At 39.7% G+C, this 24,867-nt stretch overlaps 1 protein-coding gene across 1 annotated transcript in view; it reads left to right on the top strand.

Moving 5' to 3' along the window:
- The window catches only part of EXOC5 (exocyst complex component 5), a 40,884-nt gene that overhangs the window by 9,015 nt on the left and 7,002 nt on the right, over nucleotides 1–24,867 (top strand). Inside the window, exons 3-15 of the mRNA XM_065402932.1 lie at nucleotides 3,170–3,317; nucleotides 5,770–5,964; nucleotides 11,584–11,648; nucleotides 12,058–12,086; nucleotides 12,238–12,347; nucleotides 12,611–12,655; nucleotides 12,778–12,918; nucleotides 14,639–14,721; nucleotides 15,949–16,158; nucleotides 18,739–18,886; nucleotides 21,145–21,253; nucleotides 22,808–22,928; nucleotides 23,521–23,607. Coding sequence (XP_065259004.1) covers nucleotides 3,170–3,317; nucleotides 5,770–5,964; nucleotides 11,584–11,648; nucleotides 12,058–12,086; nucleotides 12,238–12,347; nucleotides 12,611–12,655; nucleotides 12,778–12,918; nucleotides 14,639–14,721; nucleotides 15,949–16,158; nucleotides 18,739–18,886; nucleotides 21,145–21,253; nucleotides 22,808–22,928; nucleotides 23,521–23,607 — 1,491 coding nt within the window. The remainder of the gene's footprint in view (nucleotides 1–3,169; nucleotides 3,318–5,769; nucleotides 5,965–11,583; nucleotides 11,649–12,057; nucleotides 12,087–12,237; nucleotides 12,348–12,610; nucleotides 12,656–12,777; nucleotides 12,919–14,638; nucleotides 14,722–15,948; nucleotides 16,159–18,738; nucleotides 18,887–21,144; nucleotides 21,254–22,807; nucleotides 22,929–23,520; nucleotides 23,608–24,867) is intronic.

Raw genomic sequence — 24,867 nt, 5'->3', positions numbered from 1 at the left:
AATATGTGACCACAAGCCAGATTTTTAATGAACTTTCAGAACAATTTTATTTAGGGGAAAAAATACAGCAGTAAGAAATGAGCGGGGAAATCCCTTTTTTAAATAAAAGGGAATGGCTTCTACTTGGCCTCGTGCTTTGACAGTGGTAACTTTTTCTGGTCAAGAGGGAGAGCTGGTTTGAGGAGTGTCCCTGGGCAACAAGGCCAGCCTTCTTTTTGATGTGTTTAATAACTTTAATCAACAAGTAAACACAATTAAGTAAAAATTCTATGCAGCAATACCCTTGGCGGGGAGGGGAGTGAAAATATTCTGTACCATTTTGGTTTTTAGAGGATGGAGCATTGTTGTGGTATCTCAGCATCTTCCACAAAATATTCATTTGTTATCTTGGTTAGCATGAGAGAGGCCATGTTGGCTTAAGCAATTTTGATTTTCTGATATGTTGAAAAGAATCCGTGTTTCAATCAGAGCTGTTCATTATGACTTTACTCTCACCAGTGCTATTCTTAAAGCCGTCATTGACTAGAGTATGAGTATTTTGGGGCTGGGTGGATGTCCCTTCTTCCTTTTTTAGTCACAATTTAGGAGTGCTCAGTAGGACTAAATTTAGGGTAGACCTAAATTAACTTGGATTAAGGTAGAGTGTGCATGTAAAACACAATAGCTATTCCTAAATAATTCCATGTGTGAATACCCTCATTCTGGATTAAGAGTGTCTTGTGCCTGTTTACATTAATCTACAGCAGATCAAGCTGAACAAGACACTCTTATTCCACAATAAGAATGTCCGCACATGGAATTAGATATCTCCACATGTGGACAAGCCCATACTAGCCAGAGGTAGATATGAAAGACAAAGATAGAGGCTTCATTAATAAGGTTCAGTAACAACCCCCTAGTGAGAAGCCCAGCCCTTTAGACATAACATAAGAAAGGCCATACTGGGTCAGATTCAAGGTCCATCTAGCCCAGTATCCCGTCTTCTGACAGTGGCCAGTGGAGGTGCTTCTGAGGGAATGAACAGAACTGGTAATCATCCCCATCGCCCATTTCCAGCTTCTGGCAAACAGAGGCGAGTAACACTGTCCCTGCCCATCCTGGCTAAAAGCCAGTAATAGACCTGTCCTCTGTGACATCTGCAGCAGTTGGGATGGGGGTTTCTAGAATGATGCTGTCCCTGGAATTAGACTTCAGAACTGAAGTTACCCATTGAAATGAATGGAAGAGGTTCACACTTCTGAGTCATTATTTTTAAACAGTAGTCATTGTGTCAGTAGTTTACATTCAGGCCACATTTTAAAGATTACTTTCATAACCATAAGCTTAGATTCTCAAGAACAGTAATGTGGCAGCATTACCATATTGCTCTCTATAAATATATCAGAGGGATAAATACCAGGAAGGGAGAGGAATTATTTAAGCTCAGTACCAATGTGGACACAAAAACAAATGGATATAAACTGGCCATCAGGAAGTTTAGACTTGAAATTAGACGAAGGTTTCTAACCATCAGAGGAGTGAAGTTCTGGAACGGCCTTCCAAGGGGAGCAGTGGGGGGAAAAAGACATATCTGGGCTTCAATACTAAGCTTGATAAGTTTATGGAGGGGATGGTATGATGTGATAGCCTAATTTTGGCAATTAATTGATCTTTGACTATTAGCGGTAAATATGTCCAATGGCCTGTGATGGGATGTTAGATGGGGTGGGATCTGAGTTACTACAGAGAATTCTTTCCCGGGTGTCTGGCTGGTGAGTCTTGCCCACATGCTCAGGGTTTAGCTGATCACCATATTTGGGGTTGGGAAGGAATTTTCCTCCAGGGCAGATTGGCAGAGGCCCTGGGTTTTTTTGCCTTCCTCTGCAGTGTGGGGCACGGGTCACTTGCTGGAGGATTTTCTGCACCTTGAAGTCTTTAAACCATGATTTGAGGACTTCAGTGGCTCAGACATAAGTTAGGGGTTTGTTGCGGGAGTGGGTGGGTGAGATTCTGTGGCCTGCGTTGTGCAGGAGGTCAGACTAGACGATCATATTGGTCCCTTCTGACCTTAAAGTCTATGACTCTATGACTCTCCTGCTTGCCATGGGTAATAAATTTACATGGGCAAGTTTCATTAACTTCTGCATAATCTAACATTTAATAAGTTAAGATTCTTTTTTAGTCCTTACAGTTAGAAAGATGGTTTTTGAAATGTAAACAGTATATAAACTAATGCAGTCTGCACAGACAACTCCAATACTGCTGCTGCTCATAGCTTTGCGAAGCTGCAGCTAAGTGAAAGCTGGTCAGTCTTAGCAGCAGTAAACACTGACAGTAGGAGCAGTGGTGAAACTGACAAAAATCAGGTCAGTTTCATGCAGCTGCTTGGTGGAAAAGCTATAAGCCTCAGAGGAGGTAGGCTCTGGAGCTACTCACTGGGAGGAGGCACAGGAGGGGTAGAATAGCAGAGATACCACTCTCCCTTCACTTCACAGTTGCCTGGAGACTCTTTGAGATGGGAGTAGTGAGCAGAAAGTGTGTGCTCCTTCTCCTTTCTAGTAGTTGGATCAGGTTGGAAGGGCTTTAAATTATTTGGACACTTACTTGCCAGAGGCTAATATGAAAAAATGGATCCTCCAAACAGGGTCCAGGAACAGCATCCTGGAAGAAATGCCATCACCTTCTCCTCTGCTAATTCAGCATTTCCCCAGATGCAGAGTTCCCTGATCTTTCATTTGTTTTTGTTATTAGGGTTAGTCCTGTGGCTGTTTTATTCCTTAAATTGCAGGGGATGAGTTGGCACTGGCATTTTTTACCTTGGTGAGAAGGCCTAGTATTTGTCTACATGAGGAATTTTTGCATTGGTATAAGTAAACCATTGTAAAAATCCCTAATGGAAACAAGTCCTTGGGCTAGTAAGTGCCTGGCAGTTTTTTTCCAAGCGGCTATATCTATATAAAAATATGAAATGCACAGGTGTAAGAGCTATAAATGTAATTTTTAAAAAACCCAGAAGCTTCAATTCTACAGAGATTGATACCTTAGGTTCAATCACTAGCCAAAGAAAGCTTCCCGCTTCCTGCAGGTGAGTGGATTTCTTAGGCCTGTGCCTTTAATACGTTTTTACTGTAGTAAGATAAACCTTTTCATATTAAAATCTGCTTTATCAAATCATCATTTTTTAAATCAGATTATTAGAAGAATTTGTAAATCATATCCAAGAACTACAGGTAATGGATGAAAGGATTCAAAGAAAGGTGGAGAAGCTGGAACAGCATTGCCAGAAAGAAGCCAAGGAATTTGCCAAGAAAGTACAAGAGCTGCAGAAAAGCAACCAGGTGAGAACTAAGGTGTATAGTCAATATTAAATTATAAAAGCTATTGAAAAATGTGTTATCCTCTAAAAAAATTCTCAATACAGTGGGCCCATAATTTGCAATCAGATCTCTGTAAACAGTTCCCTTTATAAAAAAAAAAAAAAAAAAGGGGGCGGGGTGTCTTATCTGTAAAACAGGTCTTTACTTCAGGGATTGCTGGGCTCTTCAACCCCTACGGGAGGTACTGGCATCTGCAGTGGTTCTCATGAAGGCCGTATGTTCAGTCACTGTGAGTAGCTTTAGCAAGACGAGCTCCTCTTCATTCCTTGCTGGGAGCCCCTGCAACAAGACCAAGAGCTAGGAATTCCTCCCCACTCTCCTGGGAGTTGTTGGCAACTATCTGCTAGGGGAGAGTATTAAAGGGGAGGGAAATAATATCTTTTAAATGCAGTACTTAAATTGTAGTTGCTAATGGCTATATACTAGAGTGAAACCCATTTATAGTGGAGTGAAGCTTTGTTGAGTAGCAAACCCTTCCCTGCTTTCTAGAATGCATGAGGACTGGTATGGTTCCACAGTGAAGTGAGTACAAGGGCGAGGTGTCAATAGCCAGCCATGTCAAGTATTAGGAGCATAATTATGTAAGAAGTGGTGAACAGGAGTGACCACTATTATTGAGCTGCTCAGGAACATGCAGAACAAAAGTTAGGGATAATTTTCCGTCAATGTGTGCAACTCATTGCCATGGGATGTTGTGAAGACCAAAAGCATAACTGGGTTCACAAAAGATTTAGATAAGTTCGATAGGTCCATTAATGACTATTAGCCAAGATGTTCAGGGATGCAACCCTACCATGCTCTGGGTGTCCCTAAACCTCTGATTGCCAGAAGGTGGTTTTACCAGTCTTGTTCAATTACTTCCCTCTGAATCATCTAGCAACGACCATTATCAGAAGACAGGATACTGTGTTAGATAGATTGACCCAGTATGGGCATTCTTATGTTGTTACAAATCCAAATTTTGGGTGCTAGTCTGGGATGTGAGTATCAGTCAACTAAGAATAAAATTATAAAATATGTATCTTATTTGCAGTATCTTATGCATAACTTAAAATGTTCATTTTAAACCATATACATATGACGTATGTATGTTTGTATGTGGATTTGGCCCCATATCTTTTAGCATCGAGAAAGGCAAAGTTTAGGGTACAATACATATTTGTAATTAAAGTCACATCTGGTTTTGGTACTTTACAAGTTATGTTTGGTATTTTACATAAATATCTCTGCTAAAAGATATGGGGCCAGATCCTCAGCTGGTGTAAATCAACATAGCTCCACTGATTTCAGTAGAGCTACATCAATTTACATCAGCTGAGCATTGGGCCACTAACCTGTTTTATTAGTTTTAAAATACTAAAATTCCAGGTCTGATTATAGACTATTGCCTTTCATCATCAGTGTTTGCTTATGTCAGTGGTTCTCAACCTATTTACCATTGTGGGCTGCTTATGCAGCTCTTTGTGTTATGTGGGCTGCATCCACACAATATACACACTACCTGTATGGCCCTGAGGATGTCACATGGGCCGCAGCTGTGTGCTGATTGGGCCGTAAACCAGCCATGGGTTGAGAACCACTGGGTTATATGGCTCTTCAGAAAAGTGTAAAGAAAGAAAGTGAACTCTGGGTAGTTAGGGATACACTCTAAATGAAGCATATACAGTAACTCCTCACTTAACGTTGTAGTTATGTTCTTGAAAAATGCGACTTTAAGTGAAACGAATCCAGTTTCCCCATAAGAATTAATGTAAATGGGGGGAGGTTCCAGGGATTTTTTTTTTTTTGCCAGACAAAAGGCATTACGTACATTTTAAACAATTTTAAACAAGCAATTTAATACTACAATCATCATTGCTGAGTATGAAGCAGTGGGAACATCATTGCTGAGTATGAAGCAATGGGAGGTGCCCCGCCTTACCCCACACAGGCACAGCCCACTGGCACTGCAGAATGCTGAATGCCGCAAAGCAGCTGATTGCCGCGGGCAGGAGGCGAGGGGAGCAGGGGGAAGGCGCTGATCCGCGTGGTCCGCCGGCAGGCGGGAGGCGCTGGGAGGGCATAGGGGAGCTGATAGGGGGGCTGCCAGCTGCGGACAAAGCAGGCAGCCAAATGACGTTATAGCGGAGCATTGCACGACTTTAAACGAGCATGTTCTGTAATGGAGCAGGGACGTAAGAGTGAAACAACGTTAAGCGAGAGGACGTTAAGTGGGGAGTTACTGTCTCTCTTTCCCCATCGCAGGAGTTCTCTCTAGCTGTGAGTGCTGAGCTTGTAATTTAGTTGTCCAGTTTGGTTTGCTTGTCATTGTGACTGACACTAGATAGAATCAATAGTTTACTTTTATTTTATTTTTTTAAGTACAGTAAGTGGAAAAATTGGGTATTTTATAGGCATGTCTGTGTTCTCCCAGGTTGCCTTCCAACATTTCCAAGAACTAGATGAGCACATCAGCTATGTAGCAACTAAGGTCTGTCACCTTGGTGACCAACTGGAGGGGGTAAACACGCCACGGCAACGGGCTGTGGAGGCTCAGAAACTGATGAAATACTTTAATGAGTTTCTGGATGGAGAGCTGAAGTCTGATGTTTTTACAAACTCTGAAAAGGTAAGAGCTGTCAGCGGGATAAAAGCAGTTCAAAGCAATAAGCAGTACTGCCCTAATTACAAGCTGCTACCATGACTTACCATGGTCAGACTTCAAACCAGTGAGTGACTGACTTCTTAAAGTTTCATTGTTCTGAAATGTAAATTAACAACACTAGCCTGCAGATTGCTGATAAAGCATTTGTATTCAGTGATTCTTAATTTGGCAATGTTGGCATTTTTCATTTTATGAAATTATAAGAGATTTGAAAAATGCTGAGAGGGCAGCTTTAGAATGCACACAGAAATCTCTTGCCTTTTTTCTTTGAACCCCTCCCTCACCTCAGTTCCACCCAATAATCCATAAAGTTTTTGAACACAACGTCTGAGATTTTGTTGTGCTGGGCCAGTCTACTGGACATGGATACTTATAATTGGAGTGTGCTTTTGGGGAATGTACAGCCTATGGTGGTGTATTCTCTCCCCTCACCAAGATTTGGGGGAATTAAGCATGAAAGCTGAGATACTTCTTAAAAGAACTGTCAAGAAGAAAGTTTCTAGTTGTCCTTACAGCATAAATCAGTATAAACTGACTAGTGGGACTGAAAGGAACAAACTGCAGAAGTGGAGCCCAGCTGCTGCAGGAAACAGGACACCGATAACTCCATGCAGTATTTAAAATGAATGTTACATTTGAGATGTATCCCAAAGAATCAGCTCGCTAACCCAAAGTACTGCACATGGTGTGCATGGTGGATAGGAATTGCTACATTTGGGATGGGAAAAATTTATTTTGCAGGCCTGGCAAAAATGTTAAGGATGGCTGGCTGTACTTGAAATACACCCTATAGGAAAGATGTGTCATAGCTCAGGGTTAATAGCCATCCCCTTACTGCTTAGCTGAAAACATATCATAGCGAAATTAGAAGCTAACCATTTCATATGTCCATACTCCGTAGCAGCCAGTTGCACAGTGTTGTTTGGATCATTGTCTGTGGGTATACAGTAATTGCTGTTTGGCACTCTGCATTAGTCAGTGAGAGTGTGTGAAAAAGTGCTTCTGTCCTTCAAGAAAAATGAGAACAGATTTAAATTAAAAAAAAAAAAAAAAAAGGCATCACAAGCAGACAAAACCTTTTCCAGATCTGTATATAAAAGTTATCTGTAGTAACTGTCTAAGCTAGACCCAAATAAAACTTGCATACATTTTATTTTAGAAGTGCTTACCATACACTTCCATATAAAATCCCATGTAGTAACATGAAATTTAAATAGTAAAGTGCAGGTTAGAATAGTTACTTTGAGCCTACTGCAGTGTAATTGTTAATTAGCTAGTATTTTCATGCCATTTATAATTAGAAGTTCCGTAGCACTTTCCACTGGAAGATCCCAAAATGTTTGAATAGATTTTAAGGTGAAGAAAGGATTTGATGAACATGAATTAATTCTAGCACCGCCCAGTGAAGTAGGATCTACATCTTACAGATGTGGGTGTGAAGGAGAGAAATGAGGCAGAGGCCAAACGCTTTGCTTTAGGCCACAAAGGAAGCCTGTGGCAGAGCTGGGAGTAGAAACTAGATTTTCTAGGTATAAGTAATCCTATGTAGATATCAGGTAAGTCTGGTGCTTGAATATTGATTGTGCTCGGTAACTTTAACATTACCTCCTAAGTCAAATCATAAGTAGAGATAGTATTTATAGGAATAAGGGAGAACCTGCTTAGATATGTGCTTTACCATCTCCTTGTACCCACAACAATTTAAGTGCAATCCTGTGTGCGCTCTAAAAGTAAAATATCAACATTTCTTTGTCAGTTATATGATCTTGGAGCCCAAATGTCTGTGTACATTTCACTGCTTTGGGGGCTAATGGCACCTCCTGGGTTGCCCTTGCATTATCCCCACATAAATGCAGGGTTTACTCTAACATTTTTACCACAGTGTTAAAATAATTTCTTTCTTGGACACTTAATGATTGTGTCTTGATGATTTCCCTGGGTAAACTATGTTATTGCCTTATTGACCTCATGCGTGCAAATTCTTTCCTGAAGTCTAGTTGGATTTTTTTTCCTCTTTTCTACTTTTGGATTGTTCTTTCAATCTTGCCACTTGTTAACTACTCTGAATAATTCTCCCACATTTATATTTCTGTACTATCATATCTCTGCTTTGCAGTCTGTTCCCCAAACTGTATGTATCCAATTTCTTCAGCCTCTTCATGAAGGCATATCTTCTGTTCCTCATCACTTCTGTTGTCCTGCTTTGGAGGGACTGGTTAACCAATCCTCTTTCTGTAATGAGAAGCCTATAAGTGAGCAAAGTGCTCCAGATGTCACTTTTCTAAAGATGGTTAAAATAATCACCTTCTTAGTTTTATCAGTGATACCCAGATTAGTGTTTGCTCTTTATGCAACATCATTTTAGCATGTGCTCATGTTTAATGTGTTTGCTGTCATCTTCAAATCCTTCTCTGCATTACTGCTCTGTAATCAACATTTTGCTGTTTTGTCCTTTGCATGGATTAAAATATATTACCTTGAATTTTTTATTAAAACTTCCTCCTGTTCATCTCAGTCCATATTTTTCTAAATTCTTTAGGTACTTCTAGTCTTTAACTTGTGTGTGTGTTTTTTAATAGCATCTGTATTTATTTTGATTTAACACAGTTCATTGAGATCTGATTCAATTAAAAACTAAGTGTGCGGATTGAAGTAGAAACCATGGAAAATTGATTTGTCATGGCTTCTGTTGTACACAGGTGTTACTGAATTCTGGACCTTCAGTTAAGAAGTTGGTTAATAATTGTGAAAAAAATAAAAATATTTGTATTATTGTAGTGTCTACAAGCCGTCTTCGAGCTCACAAGAACAGAACTAGCAGGAAGTGCAGGGAGACCACATGATGTTCATATCTCCTTAATCCTGTCAAATCAAGCAGCATTGTTTTGTTGGTGGTTTTAACTAGGGCTGTCAATTAATCACAGTTAACTCGTGATTAATCACGATTAATTTTTTTTGAGTTAATCACACTGTTAAACAATAGAATGCCAATTAAAATTTATTAAATATTTTTGGATGTTTGTTTACATTTTTAAGTATATCAGTTTCAATTACAACACAGAGTACAAACTGTACAGTGCTCACTTTATATTTTTGATTACAAATATTTGCACTGTAAAAATGATAAACAAAATAAATAGTGTTTTTCAATTCACCTCATACAAGTACTCTAGTGCAATCTCTTTATCATGAAAGTGCAACTTACAAATGTAGTTTTTTTTATTACATATTGCATTCAAAAACAAAACAATGTAAAACTTTAGAGTCTGCAAGTCCACTCAGTTCTCCTGCGTGTTCAGCCAATCGCTAAGAGAAACAAGTTTGTTTACATTTACGGGAGATAATGCTGCCCGCTTCTTAATTACAATGTCACCTGAAAGTGAGAACAGGCATTCACATGGCACTGTTGTAGCTGGCATTGCAAGATACTTACATGCCAGGTGCACTAAAGGTTCATATACTTCTTCATGCTTCAGCCATCGTTCCAGAGGACATACTTCCATGCTGATGACTCTTGTTTTAAAAAAAACAATGCATTAATTAAGTTTGTGACTGAACTCCTTGGGGGAGAGTTGTGTTTCTCCTGCTCTGTTTTATCCGCATTCTGCCATATATTTCATGTTATAGCAGTCTCGGATGATGATCCAGCATATGTTCATTTAAAGAATACTTTCACTGCAAATTTGACAAAATGCAAAAGAAAGCTACAGCACTCGACCCAAGGTTTAAGAATCTGAAGTGCCTTCCAAAATCTGACAGGGACGAGATGTGGAGCATGCTTTCAGAAGTCTTCAGAGCAACACTCTGATGTGGAAACTACAGAACCCGAACCACCAAAAAAAGAAAATCAACCTTCTGCTGGTGGCATCTGACTCAGATGATGAAAATGAACATGCACTGCTTCGGATCATTATCGAGCAGAACTCATCATCAGCATGGACGCATGTCCTCTGGAATGGTGGTTGAAGCATGAAGGGACATGTGAATATTTAGCGCATCTGGCATGTAAATATCTTGCGACACCGGCTACAACAGTACCATGCAAATGCCTGTTCTCACTTTCAGGTGACATTATAAACAAGAAGCAGGCAGAATTGTCTCCAGCAAATGTAAACAAACTTGTTTGAGCGATTGGCTGAACAAGAAGTAGGACTGATTGGACTTGTAGGTGCTAAAGTTTTACATTGTTTTATTTTTGAATTCAAGTTTCTTTTGTACATAATTCTACATTTGTAAGTTCAACTTTCACGATAAAGAGATTGCATTACAATACTTGTATTAGATGCATTGAAAAATACAATTTCTTTTGTTTTTACAGTGCAAATATTTGTAATCAAAAATAAATATAAAGTGAGCACTGTACACTTTGTATTCTGTAATTGAAATCAATTTTTTTGAAAATATAGAAAACATCCAAAAATATTTAAATAAATGGTATTCTATTATTCTTTAACAGCGCTATTAATCGCATGATTAAAAAAATTAATCACGATTACTTTTTTTAATCGCTTGACAGCCCTAGTTTTAACACCGTGGCTAGGATTTTCTTTACCCCACTCAAGGTGCCCTCCAGTCCCCAGGGCTGCAATAATAAAGCTTCCAAAACCATCATGGAGGCATTTTGTTTGGGCCTGTCAACAAACTTCAGCTTTTAAAGGGCTTCAGTAACATCAAGCTGTAATATTTACAGTTGCAAAAGCTGTGATTTGCATTTTCATAATTTTAACTCAGCCTGCCAAAACTGTCACTAAAATCTGTACAGCCGCCCTTTATCATGATGACTGACAGTGAAAAGACAATTATCTTAGTCACCTGTCAAAAGTTTTCCTGCCCATGGGCAAATAGGAGTTTGCACACTGTATTAACTGCACTTGGTATTTTTTTGTAACTAAATATTGACAAGGGTGTTTGTTATAAGACGTTATTTTATAGCCCCAGGATTAAATTCCCTTTAATCTGAAACATAGCCTCTGCCTTAGAGGAAATAATTTGTATTTGATTTCTTTCCCACCCCCCTCCTCTAGCATGAATTTAGAAACTCTAGAGATGCACTACTTTAACCCTCCAGGCATCGTGTCATGATTGCCCTTTCTAGTTGAAAAAAAGTCAGGGTGCAGCTTTACTTGGGATTTATTAGTGCTGCTTCTGACCTGGCTGGAACGGTCACTAGCCACTTTACCCTGGGGTTTAGCAGAACGTCACAGCATTACTCTCAGACCTTTCTAGTTCAGGAGTGGGAGATTGAGCTAAATCTTGAATTCAGATCCCTTGCACACTGTAACGTTGCAGTAGCACTAGACACATGAGCTAGCTGTTTTTATAGGTTTAAGATGCTTTATTGTGATCCTATAACAAAGAGGCTTGTGTTTACATGAAATTGTATGAACTACTAGTATGTAAATGAAGATTGATCTGACATAATAAAAACATGCTGAGAGTCCTGAAGCGGGTATTACTTTCCATGTGGATACCAAGCAACTTTAAAAAGAGTGGAGAGGGGGAAATTGTGAAGAGAAAGAGAAATCTTATAGCCATAACTTTTAGGGTTTTTTTAGTAAACCTATGACTTTTCTCCCCTAACAGATTAAAGAGGCAGCTGATATTATTCAGAAGTTGCATCTGATTGCACAGGAATTACCTTTTGACAGGTAAAATCCAATTCAAACATTTTAAATAATATTTGGAAGAGCTATAACTTTATTGTGTAACTTCAGTTTTTTTCTTGGTGCCTGGCGTCAGCTGATTTCTTTAATAGTTTTTGACATGATGAGTGTATTTGAGTATTTAGGTTCACCTTTGAACTTACACCTCAAAGTACTCGATACATTTTGCTGGAAACAACCTAATTTGAGTGTACTTATTTCCTTGTAAATTGTATACTAATTTATTATAGATTTCTTACAGATAAAGCTTGAAATATCATTGTCTTCCTGCTCCATATGTTGTTAAACCCTAACTACAATTGACAGCAAAAGTGTTCAATTAACATGTTAATACTTGTTTGAATTTGTGTGTGTGTGTGGGTTTTGATTAATAGTACGTTTTTTGATTTAACAGGTTTTCTGAAGTAAAATCAAAAATAGCAAGTAAGTTTCCTCCCCCATTCAACCAATTTTGCTCAATCTTAACTTGTGTTGCTTGGTTCTTTAATCTGCTTTTATTGACAACATTCAACTCTCTTTATTTCTTTGTCAAAAAGTTCCTTGCAAAGCCTGATGGATATTTTTTTCTTTTCAGGTAAGTACCATGATTTAGAGTTGCAACTGATTCAGGAGTTTACCAATGCACAGAGAAGGGGGGAAATCTCCAGAATGCGAGAAGTAGCAGCTGTTTTACTTCACTTCAAGGTAAAGACTGAGTTTTTAACTCTAAAAGCACATGCTGCATTAAGTACCTGTTCTGAATGAATACAGTAATGAAGCTGGTCTAGACTTCTGAAGAAAATGGGTCTGAGAAAGTTTATCCTTTTGATAAATCTTCTATTAAAACTAAGCAGACCGTTTCCCATAATTGCTGCATTTTCTTTATTGAATTGTCTGTATGTAATGATATTTCACAATACTGTAAGCATAGAAAACATATTAATTCCCGTTTTTTTCCCATCCCACAGGGCTATTCCCACTGTGTTGATGTATACATAAAACAATGTCAAGAGGTAACGTGTTTTAAAACCAGATATACCTTTATATTTGGGTCAATTATTTGTGCATGCATTTTATTATTATTGATATCTATTGGTTTGGAGATCTTACATTGTAATGTGCCTTTAATCTCTAGGGCGCTTACTTGAGGATTGATATATTTGAAGATACAGCCATCCTCTGTCAGCGAGTGAACAAACAAGTTGGAGATATCTTTAGTAGTCCAGAGACTGTATTGGCCAAACTTATTCAAAATATATTTGAAGTCAAACTTCAGGTATTTAAAATTTGGCGTATTAAAGTTGGTTGTTAAGAATGAATAAGAAGATTCCTTAAGTACTTCTAGTAACAAAATCCCAAAGAATCTATATTGTTTGTAATATTTTGAGTAACCTTAATAATGGAAAAATCACATTTGACTGCTCTTTAAAAATTCCAACAAAAACTATCAATTAAGGATGTTAAAGTAGCTGTTTGTGTACTATAAGCACAATGTAAGCAAGAATACATAAAATACAAATATACGCAGACTTAAACTGGAAGAATAGATGTATTCACTAATTATTCTGATTGTCATTCAATGTCAGGCACATACTTGGTTTATCTCTGCAGCCCCAACATCAAAAATTTGGGAAAAGAAAAATTTATGTTTAGTAAATATCTTTAATCCTTTCACTCTTGGAGTCAGATTTCCAGTGTGAGGCTAGCATTGAATATGCTAAAATTATGTATGCCAAGGAATCGGGTCCCACAGCTAATATAGTAGTAATATGAAAACCTGCTGTAGCTGAAAATGACAGTCCCTCATTCTGCAAATACTTATATACGTGAGTAAAGTCAGCGTGACTGCTCACATGTGTAAAGCTACTTCTCTGTAGGTGTGGAAGATCTTGTTCTTCCTATCTAGAACAATATTGTTAGAGCCTAATCATAAAATTGAAGCTTCCTTAGATTTAATTCTTGGGCTTTCCTTGAAGGAGGAGTGATCTGTTTACTTACATGATTGTAAGTGGATCTAAATTATTCACTTGTTCATCAGTTGTGTTCATTTACTCTGTTTGTGTACTAAGAATGCATGTAGACTGCCAGTCTTTTTGCTTTGAAAATCAGATGCTTTGGCTCTTATATCTTATAAACAGCAGACATCTTGCATTTCCAAACTAGTTTCCTTAAACTAAACACGTTTATCTAAAACCCTGGAGTTAAATGTAAGGTATCTGTAAATTGAGATAAAAAGTAAATATGTATGACTGTGTTATATAAGATGCGGTACTTTCTTGAGGGTTTATTGTTAAGGCTAAGTTTTAGTCAGGGGTATTTTTAGTAAGTCATGGACAGGTCACTGGCAGTAAACAAAAAATCACTGCCCGTGACCAGTCCATGACTTTTACTAAAAATACCCCTGACTAAAACTGGGGGAAGGGGGGGGGGTGCACGGGTGCTGGGGAGTGGAGGGGGGTGCAGGTGCTCAGGGGAGGGGGTGAGGGTTTGGTGAGGCTGGGGCAGGCTCCCTACCCAGCTGCTGGGAAGCGGCGACCCTAGCTCCACATGCTGCCTCTGCTCTGCCCCAAGCCCCAGTTTTGCAGCTCCCATTTCCTGGGAACCACGGCCAATGGGAGCTGCGGGGGCGGTGCCTGGCTGCCAGCAGAGGTAGTATGGGGAGCTGAGGGGGAAGCCCCCCCTCCAGGTAAGCACTGCCCCGCACCCCAATACCAAGCCCTGACACCCCCCCCAAACTCCTGGTGAGGGGCGAGGGGGAGCCCGAGATTGCCCCAGCAGCAGCTGGTGCACCTGGCCCAGGGGCAGCCCGAGCTGTTCAGGCGGCTCCTGGGCCAGCCTCACCGGGCTGCTGCAGAAGTCACGGAGGTCATGGAAAGTCACAGAATCCGTGACTTTCCGTGACCTCCAAGACAAACACGGAGCCTTATTTATTGTAGATAATATGAAATGTTGACTTTTCTTATTCCATTAACTGAGATTATGCCTCTATTTTATAGAGTAATGTAAAGGATCAGTTAGAAGAACACAGGAAGTCAGATGCAGAACAGTATCTTAAGAATCTTTATGAGCTGTATACAAGGTAGCTATAATTTGATTATCAACATTTTGTTGTGTAAGTAGCATCTTGTGAAAGGTTCATTTGTTGTTAAGAGGTGGGAAGAAAGGACGAAAATTCCAACTTCCTCTAAAAATTGGATGACTATTTTGCTGCCCATCTGCCTTGACGGTTTTCCTTTTTAAATTGTGTGACCTTTTAGAAAACAGCTGTTGTACTTTTAAAGAAAGTATCTAGATTTTTGAGGAATCAGAGACTGACATTATTATTTAGCAAAGTATATAACACCCTACTCTTGTAATATGAAAAGTGTAATTAACAATTTGACTGCACTTGTACCATATGTATAAAGCTGTAAGAAAGTTGTGAATTTTTTGGGGGGTGGGGGTGTCCAAAAGTTGTGACCACAATTTGTGGAAGTTGTGGTTTGGGGTGCAGCTGTGTGCGTGGCTGGGGTTACAAGACCGAAACTCTTGCTTTGTAACTGACTAGATGTTGAGTTGGAAGCACACCCTCCACAAGGAGCTGGATACCTCCCCATTCCTCCCATCCCCGGGGTGGGGTAAAGGGGCCCAAGCCCCTGCACCCTAGAGCTGGCCCTAACTCAGAAACCCCTAGAGATGCTGTGGGTGGTTGGCACTGCTGGGCCTCCCCGTCCCAGCCCTGCACCCTGTAGGAAGCATAAGCTCCTGCCTGGCGCCACTCACTGGGTCCTCCCCAAGTGTGTCCCCCAATGCATTCCAGCAGCTGAGGAAGGCAAAATCCTTGAGGTCACACAGGAGACATGGCTGGTCAGCAGACCCAGCCCACTCCACTTGGCAGCACCAGTGCTGGTGCGGCTGAGTGCAGGTGGTAGCACTTGATGCAAAGGGGAGGCAGCAAGTGGGACGAGCCCCCAGGATTGTGCAGCCCTCATCCGCACAGGTCCCAGGCCCCACTGTCCTTCTCATCCACCTCCCCCATGTCATGATGGAGGGGGGGTGGATGGGCCAAATCTGAGTAAGTGGTGTTGCAAAAAAGTTGTGGTGAGTGTTGAAAGATGCAGTTTCCACAACAAAATCACAGCCTGCCATTTTCTTATAGCATTACATATGTGCATAAATTATACAGAGTTCTTTGTCATTTAAATTTGGTAGTGCTCAGATATCCCAGTCAGGATTGGGACCTCATTGTTCTAGGTGCGTTGCAAACATGTAATACTGTAATTCATACAAATGCAACACTTTTTTTCTCTGTTTCCTTTGCATAAAGAACTACTAATCTTTCAAGCAAATTGATGGAGTTTAACTTGGGTACTGATAAGCAGACTTTCTTGTCTAAGCTTATCAAATCCATTTTCATTTCCTACTTGGAGAATTACATTGAGGTGGAAATTGGTTATTTGAAAAGTAGGAGCGCTATGATTCTGCAACGCTATTATGATTCCAAAAACCACCAGAAGAGGTCCATTGGCACTGGAGGGTGAGTTTCTTTTTAAAGAGGAGAAAATATAATAAAGGGAAAAAATACAGTGGACATCACTTAAACTGTACATTGATCATCTGCATAAAAGCTCGCTTCCAAAACCATCATAATTTTCTGTATTACTTGTGTTGTCACATTATATTACCATATACTAAAAGGTTTGCTTCCCTGGATACAAAGGAAATGCTAGATAAATCCATTATATAGTCACATGAAATTAAACTAAATGTCTTGAGCAAGTAAGTTGAAACTTAAGCCTTAGTGTCTAGCAGATCTTTCTTCACCAAATATAATACTTTTATCTAATATCTTTCTCAGGCTTAGTGTGAGTCTTATTACTGTAATAAGGCTAAAGACTGACCCTGAAACAAATTGGCATCACACTATCACTTGTGCAACAGTTTACTACTAAAAGTTGGATAGGAGTAGTTTTTCTGGTGCTTCAGAATTTTTTTTGCAAAATATTATATAGTGAAGAGCCTAAGGTGATCAAATTGAACAGACTCAAAGTGGGATCTTTGAAGTGTAGACTCTGTGCACAGCTGAAAGTGTGTTAGCAGTTATGCATTCTTTCCTTTTGTTTATGAAGGAATCAGGTTTTTTTTAATGTGTATGTTTTAAGACAGTCTTGTAAAATCCCACTCATCTGGGGCAAATAGGAAGCTTTTGTGGGCGAGTATGACCAATTGCATGATCTAAGTTTTCTCTTTAGTTGTTAGCCCTCACGGCTGCAAAAACAAACTGAATGTACCTAATACTTCAGTTGCCATGCGGTGAGTGCAGCTGCTGTAGTTACACTGTTGGCCTGAAGGAGAGCTCCAATAGGCCCTGCTGGATCCTTCAGCCTCCCTCTCTTCTGAGTACATAGAGGGAAAGGGATTGAAGACCATCCGTTGTAATGCCCCCTCCCCTGGGTCATGTCTGTTCCCTCCTTTATCCCTGCTGGCTGGAGCAGGAGTTGGAGTCGTCCTGCTGTTCTGCCCTGTATTCTTCTGCCCAGCTCTGGCGGTCCCGTGCTGAGACAAAAGAAAGGGAGGAGAAGAGAGTGAGTTCCATAAAATCCTTCAAAGAATCCAGCAGCAGAGAGGGCTAGAGCTGAGCTCTTGGTTCTCCTCCTCAGCAACAACCACACGCTTAGACAGTGAGGGGGGTCTGCAGCACCGAATGTGCATAGCCACATTGTACAGCTTTATTTCAGGCATCTAAAAGCTCCACAGGGTTATTACTGATCTGGTGTAGCTAGGGTGAACAGACAGCAAGTGTGAAAAATCGGGACATGGGGTGGGGGTAATAGGAGCCTATATAAGAAAAAGACTCAAAAATCGGGACTGTCCCTATAAAATTGGGACATCTGGTCACCCTAGGTGTAGCCGGGTTAATCATGGACGACCCTGTGGCTGCTACCAGTCTGTGCCCAGGCATTGTCCCCTCCTGGTCTCCAGTCTGATCTTCAGGGCTCAGTATGCAGGGATTTTATCTCCAAAGTGGGCTGTATGACCAAAAAGTGCCACCCGGTGGTGACCAATGATGACTTCAGTCCTCTTAAGCTCAGTTCTCAAATAACACATCCCTATTACTAGAGCCCCGCAAATCTGTGGACATCCTCTTTGTATCCCCAGACCATGTTTGCAGATCGTTGATCGGCTGCAGATACAAATTTTGTATCTGCGAGGGCTCGATCTGTTGCTGATCAAAACAAACCATCTTATCCCAATAGTCCTCCTCGGGAACTGGGAAACTGTGGTGCTGCAAGTGGAGCAGCTGGGGGAGGGGGGAGGTGCCTGCCATCAGGAGAATGCTGGAAACTTAGCTGCGGGAGAGGTGCTGAGGCTGCTGAATCTTTGAAGAGCTGCTGTTGAGGTGTAATGGATTTGGTGGGTCACAGAAGAGAACTGATTTGGGGGAAGGGAAGGAAGAGAAAAATAATGCCTTGGCAGGAAGATATCTGATGTTGCAGGGGAGAGAATAAACAGACTGAGATGACTGGAGTGCTGGCTGAATTGGGGGGAGTGTGCATGGAGGTGAGCCTGAGCATGTGAGACAGCCAGGGCTGCCTATTGAGTGAATGTTGGGGTGGTGTGATTGTCAGGTGCATGGGGGGGTGTAAGAGACAGAAAAACTGGTGAGAAGAGAGTCCAATGGGAGTTGTGTGTGTGAAGTGAGAGTCTCGGGGGGCGGGGGGGCTAAACTCCCACAACAGGATATAAATATACGCCATTGAATTCACTGGGAACTACTTGTGTCATGCAGTGGGGAGTACCTAGTCCCCAGGGTGTGGAGGGGCATGGCAGAGTAGTGTGGGTGTGGTCGTGGTTGTGGGACTTGAAGAGTGGGTTGTGCATGCTAACATGTTTGGTAAGGTCAGTAGGTTTTTGTCTGCTTTAGTACGTTTTTCTTGACCACTTTGCAAGGTTTTATTTATTTAAGTTTTATTCAAAATACAGATGTGCACCTATTAAGTTATGTTTTAGGCTTCTGTTTACCATGTTAACTATTATAATATTCCCAATGTATTGTTAAACTTGAACATTAAAATTTCCACTCGGTGAGATTTCCCTCTGGTGTATTGAATTCTAGTATTCAAGATCTCAAAGAGAGAATAAGACAACGTACAAACTTGCCATTGGGCCCAAGTATTGATACCCATGGAGAAACCTTCCTCTCCCAAGAAGTGGTGGTTAACCTTTTACAAGAAACCAAGCAAGCTTTTGAAAGATGTCATAGAGTAAGTCTGCTTTCTGTGACTTCTATAAGTAGATATAATTTGAATGGCACACAAAAACAAAATTGAGCTAGAAGAAGCAACTGTTTAAACCCTCAATTTTAAGAACACACCTTGTTTTACCATTAGTCGAAGTCTAATAGGAGGTGAGTGGACTTGGTGCAGAGGCGAGGACTTGAGTCTCCATTTAATGAAATGAATTACCTTTTTAAAATCAGGGTCATGGTGAGGTAGCGTAAGACATTGTTTATAGACTTTTTGTTTAACAAAAGTGAGTTACAGAAAACTTCTGACCATTTGTTTTAAAAACACTATTTATAACCAATTGGAATAAAAATAGCTTTTTACATTGTTTTTGTTTCTAAACCAGTCCTTATAATTGATTAGCATTTAGTATAACAACTTTGATATGTTGTACAAATGTCACAGAGTTTAAAACAAGAAGTTACAAAAATAAGATTAATTTAGGTAAGATAATTTCCCTACAAACATTCAACTGTCACATGTATCAATCTTCTATTATTAATTAATACTACTGTTGAGAGGCTGCGGGGAATAATCTTTGCTGTTGCATTGTTTACCTTCTATTAATCCTTTACTGTTTTCAAATGTTTGTGCCTAATACAAAATAGAATTTTTACTATTGATATAAATCACAGGTTTTTCTGTGGCTCATTGGCTGTGTGGATGTAGTGCTTTAAAGGTTTAATAAGAACCTTAGATTTAATTACAAACTTTATCGTAGAGAAGCCAAAACCATTTTTTGCAAATACACACATCTATTTATAAGATTTATCCTTAAAATGAACAAAACAGAACTCCAAATATTTTGCTGAACCGTCTCAGTGTGTTAATAGCTTTTAATATATTAGATATTGAGAGGATACAGTGTAACCATGGTTATAGCAGAAATAGATACAACACTGGTTAATATTCACATAACAGCCGACTTAGCATTGAGAATGTCAAAGTGACGGCATGATGCATAGACAAATTAGTCATGTTATCATTATAGTGGTCATTGGTAAAAACTGCTGTAGTTCTAACTCAGTTCTAACTTCTGTTCTAACCTTCCTTTTCAGTTGTGCATAATTTTTTTTTTTTCCAAACACATTCCTTTTGGGATGAAATTTTTCAAGTTTGGTCTCAGCCCAAGATTGATTTGTTTGTAAATTTAGAGCAAAATAAATTCAGGTATTTCTGCATGCATGAATAAATGTTGCACTTTCATAACCAAAACAGATGAAACTAGAAACTTTAAAGCACAATTTATCAGGGAGACGTAAAATAAAAACTTCTAAAGGTAAAGAATATTCGAAATTAGTAACTTCATGGGAATGCATTTGAAGAATTAGAATGTGTAGTTTTTATTTTATTTGGACACCTAAACTAAGCATACATTTGACTCCAAATGCCAGTGGTCCAAATCTCCTGTGCTGCAAAGGTCTATAGTCTTACTTTTGCAGATATTCTAAACTACAAAGGACCAAAGTCCAGTTGCTGTTCAGAGAACTTTAAGAGCCATCTTTTTTAAGTTCTAAAAGCCCAAATAGTGTTGGGTTTTTTTGTTTATTTTTTTATGAAAAAGAAAAGGCAGAGCATCGGATTTTGCTATATAAATATCTAGGACAAGATTTTAGAATTATATGCATATAAAAATGTACTCTCACCATGCAGTTACTGAAATTGTATTTGTGCGCATGATAACTGACCATGCAAAAGAGGAGTTAGAGGTGTACTGTTACCTTGACACTGCATACAGTCATAGTAACTATGTATCAATTACTCAAACATGCAACTCTAAAAAATCTGAGCACAACTGCCTACTCAAACGGATGCATGAAAATTTCAACATGTGATGATTGTCTATAGTCCTATATTATATATTGATATATGGGGCAGATCCTCGGCCAGAGTAAACAGTCTCACTTTATTGACTTCAATGGAACTATAACAGTTGACACCGTCTGAGGATCTGTTTTATTATTTTGAAAGTGCGCTGTAATTTTAAGTCTTCTGCGATCACTGTTTATATATTTTTAAAAAGCATGTGCAAAGGATTGTCTACACATGAAGTTATTCACGAATAGCTCTGTACGTGGTCACATTGTTATTCTGGAATAAGTGTGTCCACATATGGAGTTATTCTGAAATGTCTTGTGTGCTTTAAATTCACATCCTACCCTAATTCAAATAAACTTCCAAGTATAGACAACAAGTTCTAACACTAAGTATCAAAATATTTGTTGTTCTTTTTAAAGCTCTCTGATCATTCTGATTTACCGAAGAATGCATTCAGAATTTTTTCTATGCTTGTGGAGTTTTTGTGTATTGAGCATATTGATTATGCCTTGGAAACTGGACTTGCTGGTAAGCATAATTCTGTCTTTTGTTTTCTTAAATGTGTGGTATTTCATTATAAAATAGCACATACTAATGTTTCTAATTTCATTGGTCAATGCATTCAGAGCACTTTATACTCTTCAGTGATTGGCCTTGAGATCTATGCAAGTTAATGTTGTGCAAGGTGTGTTGATTAAGGGAATTAATTTATCTCATTTATTTGGAAGCCATAAATAAGCTTCTGAAGCACACCTTACATATGGGAAATCAGTACAGATTGAAAGACAATGATTATTCAGAAATATCTGGAGGCTTTATTTCCTGCATCATAAGAATCTGAGTATAATCATTCCCTTCCTACCTCTTTCACCTTCTCCATAAAAAGAGAATAAGGCTTTTATAGAGTACGTTTATTTAGAGTGTGTGTGGTTTTACATGTATATGTTACATAGAGGAACACTTCTTATATAGAAAGACTTTTCTCATTGTATTTACTGTTTAAAAAAACCTCTTTTGTTTGTGTGTGCATATTTTAATATTTTAGGGAAACGTCTCAAAGTAAGATTTTTTTCTATGTTTCAACTGTTTTGAAGAATAAACTAGATGTAGTTACAGAGTTATAAGTCTTTCGTACAATTTGCTGCCTTTCATTGATCAGCAGAATTCCTGTTAATATTAGTAGGAGTCCATTGAAGGTACCCTTTGTACTATCTGCATACAAGGAATATTGTATATAGACTTTTAGGGTAATTATGAAAAAAACTCCTGTGATTTAGGCTTGGTCTACATAACAGAATTAGGTCAACATAAGGCAGCTTCTGCTCACCTAATTATGTCAGTGTACATACTACATCCTTGTTCCCCCCGATATAAGTTCCCTATTACACCGACGACATAACTCCACCTCTGCAAGAGGTGTAGGGTTTATGTTGGTGTAGCTAGGATTACTTACCTTGGCTGTTGGCTGTCATTCTTGTCAATTTCATGGCTCCATGCTGGAGCCATGAAATTGATAAGAAAGCTGGGGCGAGTAGAGGGGCTCCAGCTAGAGCCCAGCTGTTCCCAGGCTCCCCACTTCCAGCTGGTCTGCACCTGTCCCGCTCAGAGCCTGGCTGCCCCCAGGCTCCCTGCTCCCCCTGTGCCTGCCTGGCTCCCCGTGGGGAGCCCTGGTGCTGCCCAGCGGCAAGGAACTGAGAGCCAGGGGTGCAGCCGGGCTCCCGGCGGGGAACTACGTGTGGAACTGAGAGCCCAGGCTCTCAGCCCTCCACACTGCCTCTCTTAAGTCGGTGGAAGCGCTCCTAGTGAGGATGTGCACCACTGACAGAGGAGGGTAGTGTGGACATGAACCACTGCGGTGGGTGTAAGTCGCCCTAACATAGGTCGACTTATGGTTCTAGTGTAGACGTGCTCCTAGATGCCTAACTCCTGTTTTCAAAGTGACTGAAGTTCTTAGGGGCCTACATCCCATTGATTTTAACTTAAGTACTTTTGAAAATTTTACCCTTATCCTTAGAAAGGATAGTGATACAGATTACATGCACTATATTTTTTTATGATCCTAAATAAGTGTTTCCACCTTAGGCATTCCTTCTCCTGACTCTAAAAGTGCAAACCTTTATTTCCTGGATGTTGTACACCAGGCCAATACTATTTTCCACTTGTTTGACAAGCAGTTTAATGATCATCTGATGCCATTAATCAGGTATGTCAGGTGTTCTGTTTTGCATTTCTTCTGTGAATATGTATGGTCATCATTGCTAGAAATTATGAATTTCATTTTTGTTACTATTAATATAGTTAAATATTTTTATTAAAAGAAATTTGCTTTAAAAATTAATTCAAGTGATTGATGATGGAAGTTGTAGAAAGTTTAGTGTTTATTTAAATCTGACTTCTAATCAGTAAATTTGGAAGAGGAGTCTTTTAGTCTGTTATGCTGATGTGCAGCATATTGGCATGCACAGCAGTCTTGGCTCACTCTTTGGTCCACTGGGGACTGGCAGCAATATGGGAGCAGAGTGCTCAGTCCAGGGGCAACTCCCTCTGAACTACAGCAGAGTGTCACCCACCTCTGGGTCAGCAAATACAGTTGTGGGGGGTCTTCTGCTTTTTGAAGTAGCTCCATCCATCCGTCCTTGATTACAAAGACAGATAACTGCATCCAGTCTGGTACTTTCTGGGAGAGGACAGGTGGGGAATCCTGAAGTACTCCTGTTCTCGCTAGCAACCAAAGCAAATGGATTTGATTTGCATTATTTTGACTATGTTATGATTTTTTCCCTATTGTTTTCTAGCTCTTCTCCTAAGTTATCTGAATGTCTTCAGAAGAAAAAGGATATAATAGAGCAAATGGAGATGAAACTGGACGTGGGCATTGATAGGCAAGTGAAGTTTTAAACTTTCCATCAATCACTGCTCTACTTACCATTTTTAACACAAAGAAGTTTTGCCTTAGCTTGTTTTTCCTGCTGGGAAGTAATCATTTAGAATCACAGAATTTATTTCCTTTGAAATCCAGACAGAAAATCAGAGATCACACTGAACTTTTGTCAAGAAAAAACTAATTTTGGGAGGCTGAAATTTTTCCATGCTTGATTTTTTTTTACCTGAAATTAATATTTTTGGGAAGAGTGAGCAAAATCTTTCATCTACTTTTGTGTTGAGGGAATGAGATAATTCACAATTTTCCTCTGTCTCTCTAAAAAACAAACAAACAAAAAAAAACCCCAAAACACTTCCTGCTTTGGGCTGCGGCGGAAAAGCTCACATACAGAATGTTGAAACTTGAAATTTTAAAGTATTTAAAGAGCAGTCTTTGTGATAGACTGAAAGAGATTAACTGACTTGTTTGAGTGGGACTGTGGTGTAATGCATATCTTGGGAGTCAAGAGAATTGAGTGTAATTCTGGGTTTGACATTGACTTGCTCTGAGACTGAGGCCTGGTCTACACTAACCCCCCAATTCGAACTAAGGTACGCAACTTCAGCTACGTGAATAACGTAGCTGAAGTCGACGTACCTTAGTTCGAACTTACCGCGGTCCAGACGCGGCAGGCAGGCTCCCCCGTCGACTCCGCGTACTCCTCGCGCCGAGCAGGATTACCAGAGTCGACGGCGAGCACTTCTGGGTTCGATTTATCGCGTCCAGACAAGACGCGATAAATCGAACCCAGAAGTTTGATTGCCTGCCGCCGAACCAGTGCGGTAAGTATAGACAAGCCCTGAGTGATTCATTTAATCTCCGTCCCTCAGTTACCTCCTATATAAAATGGTGTGATTTTTATGGATGGAAAAAGCATTATAAATGCAAAGTATTATTGTCATTTTGCAGTGGGGAAAACACAAGTAAGAGGTCATGCTTAATGTTAGGGAGCAGAGCCACAATGTAAGTACTCTACTTACAGAGTATGTATATGTTTACTTGTACCAAGGAAATTTGTATTATTCCCATATCTCCAAATGATTTGTTGGTTGACCTTGGACCAGTCGCTTAACCTCTGTGCCTCGGTTTCCCCTTCTTAATGTAAATAATACATCCCAATGGGAATTGAAAATTAATGTCTGTACTGCCTTGAAAAGTGACATATAAGCATTAATTATTAGGTGTCCACTCCATCCTGAAGGAGCAAAGAACAGAACCG

This window comes from Emys orbicularis, chromosome 4 (genome assembly GCF_028017835.1).
Source record: "Emys orbicularis isolate rEmyOrb1 chromosome 4, rEmyOrb1.hap1, whole genome shotgun sequence".
Lineage (NCBI taxonomy): Eukaryota > Metazoa > Chordata > Testudines > Emydidae > Emys > Emys orbicularis.
This window is presented reverse-complemented; position numbering and strand designations above follow the sequence as displayed.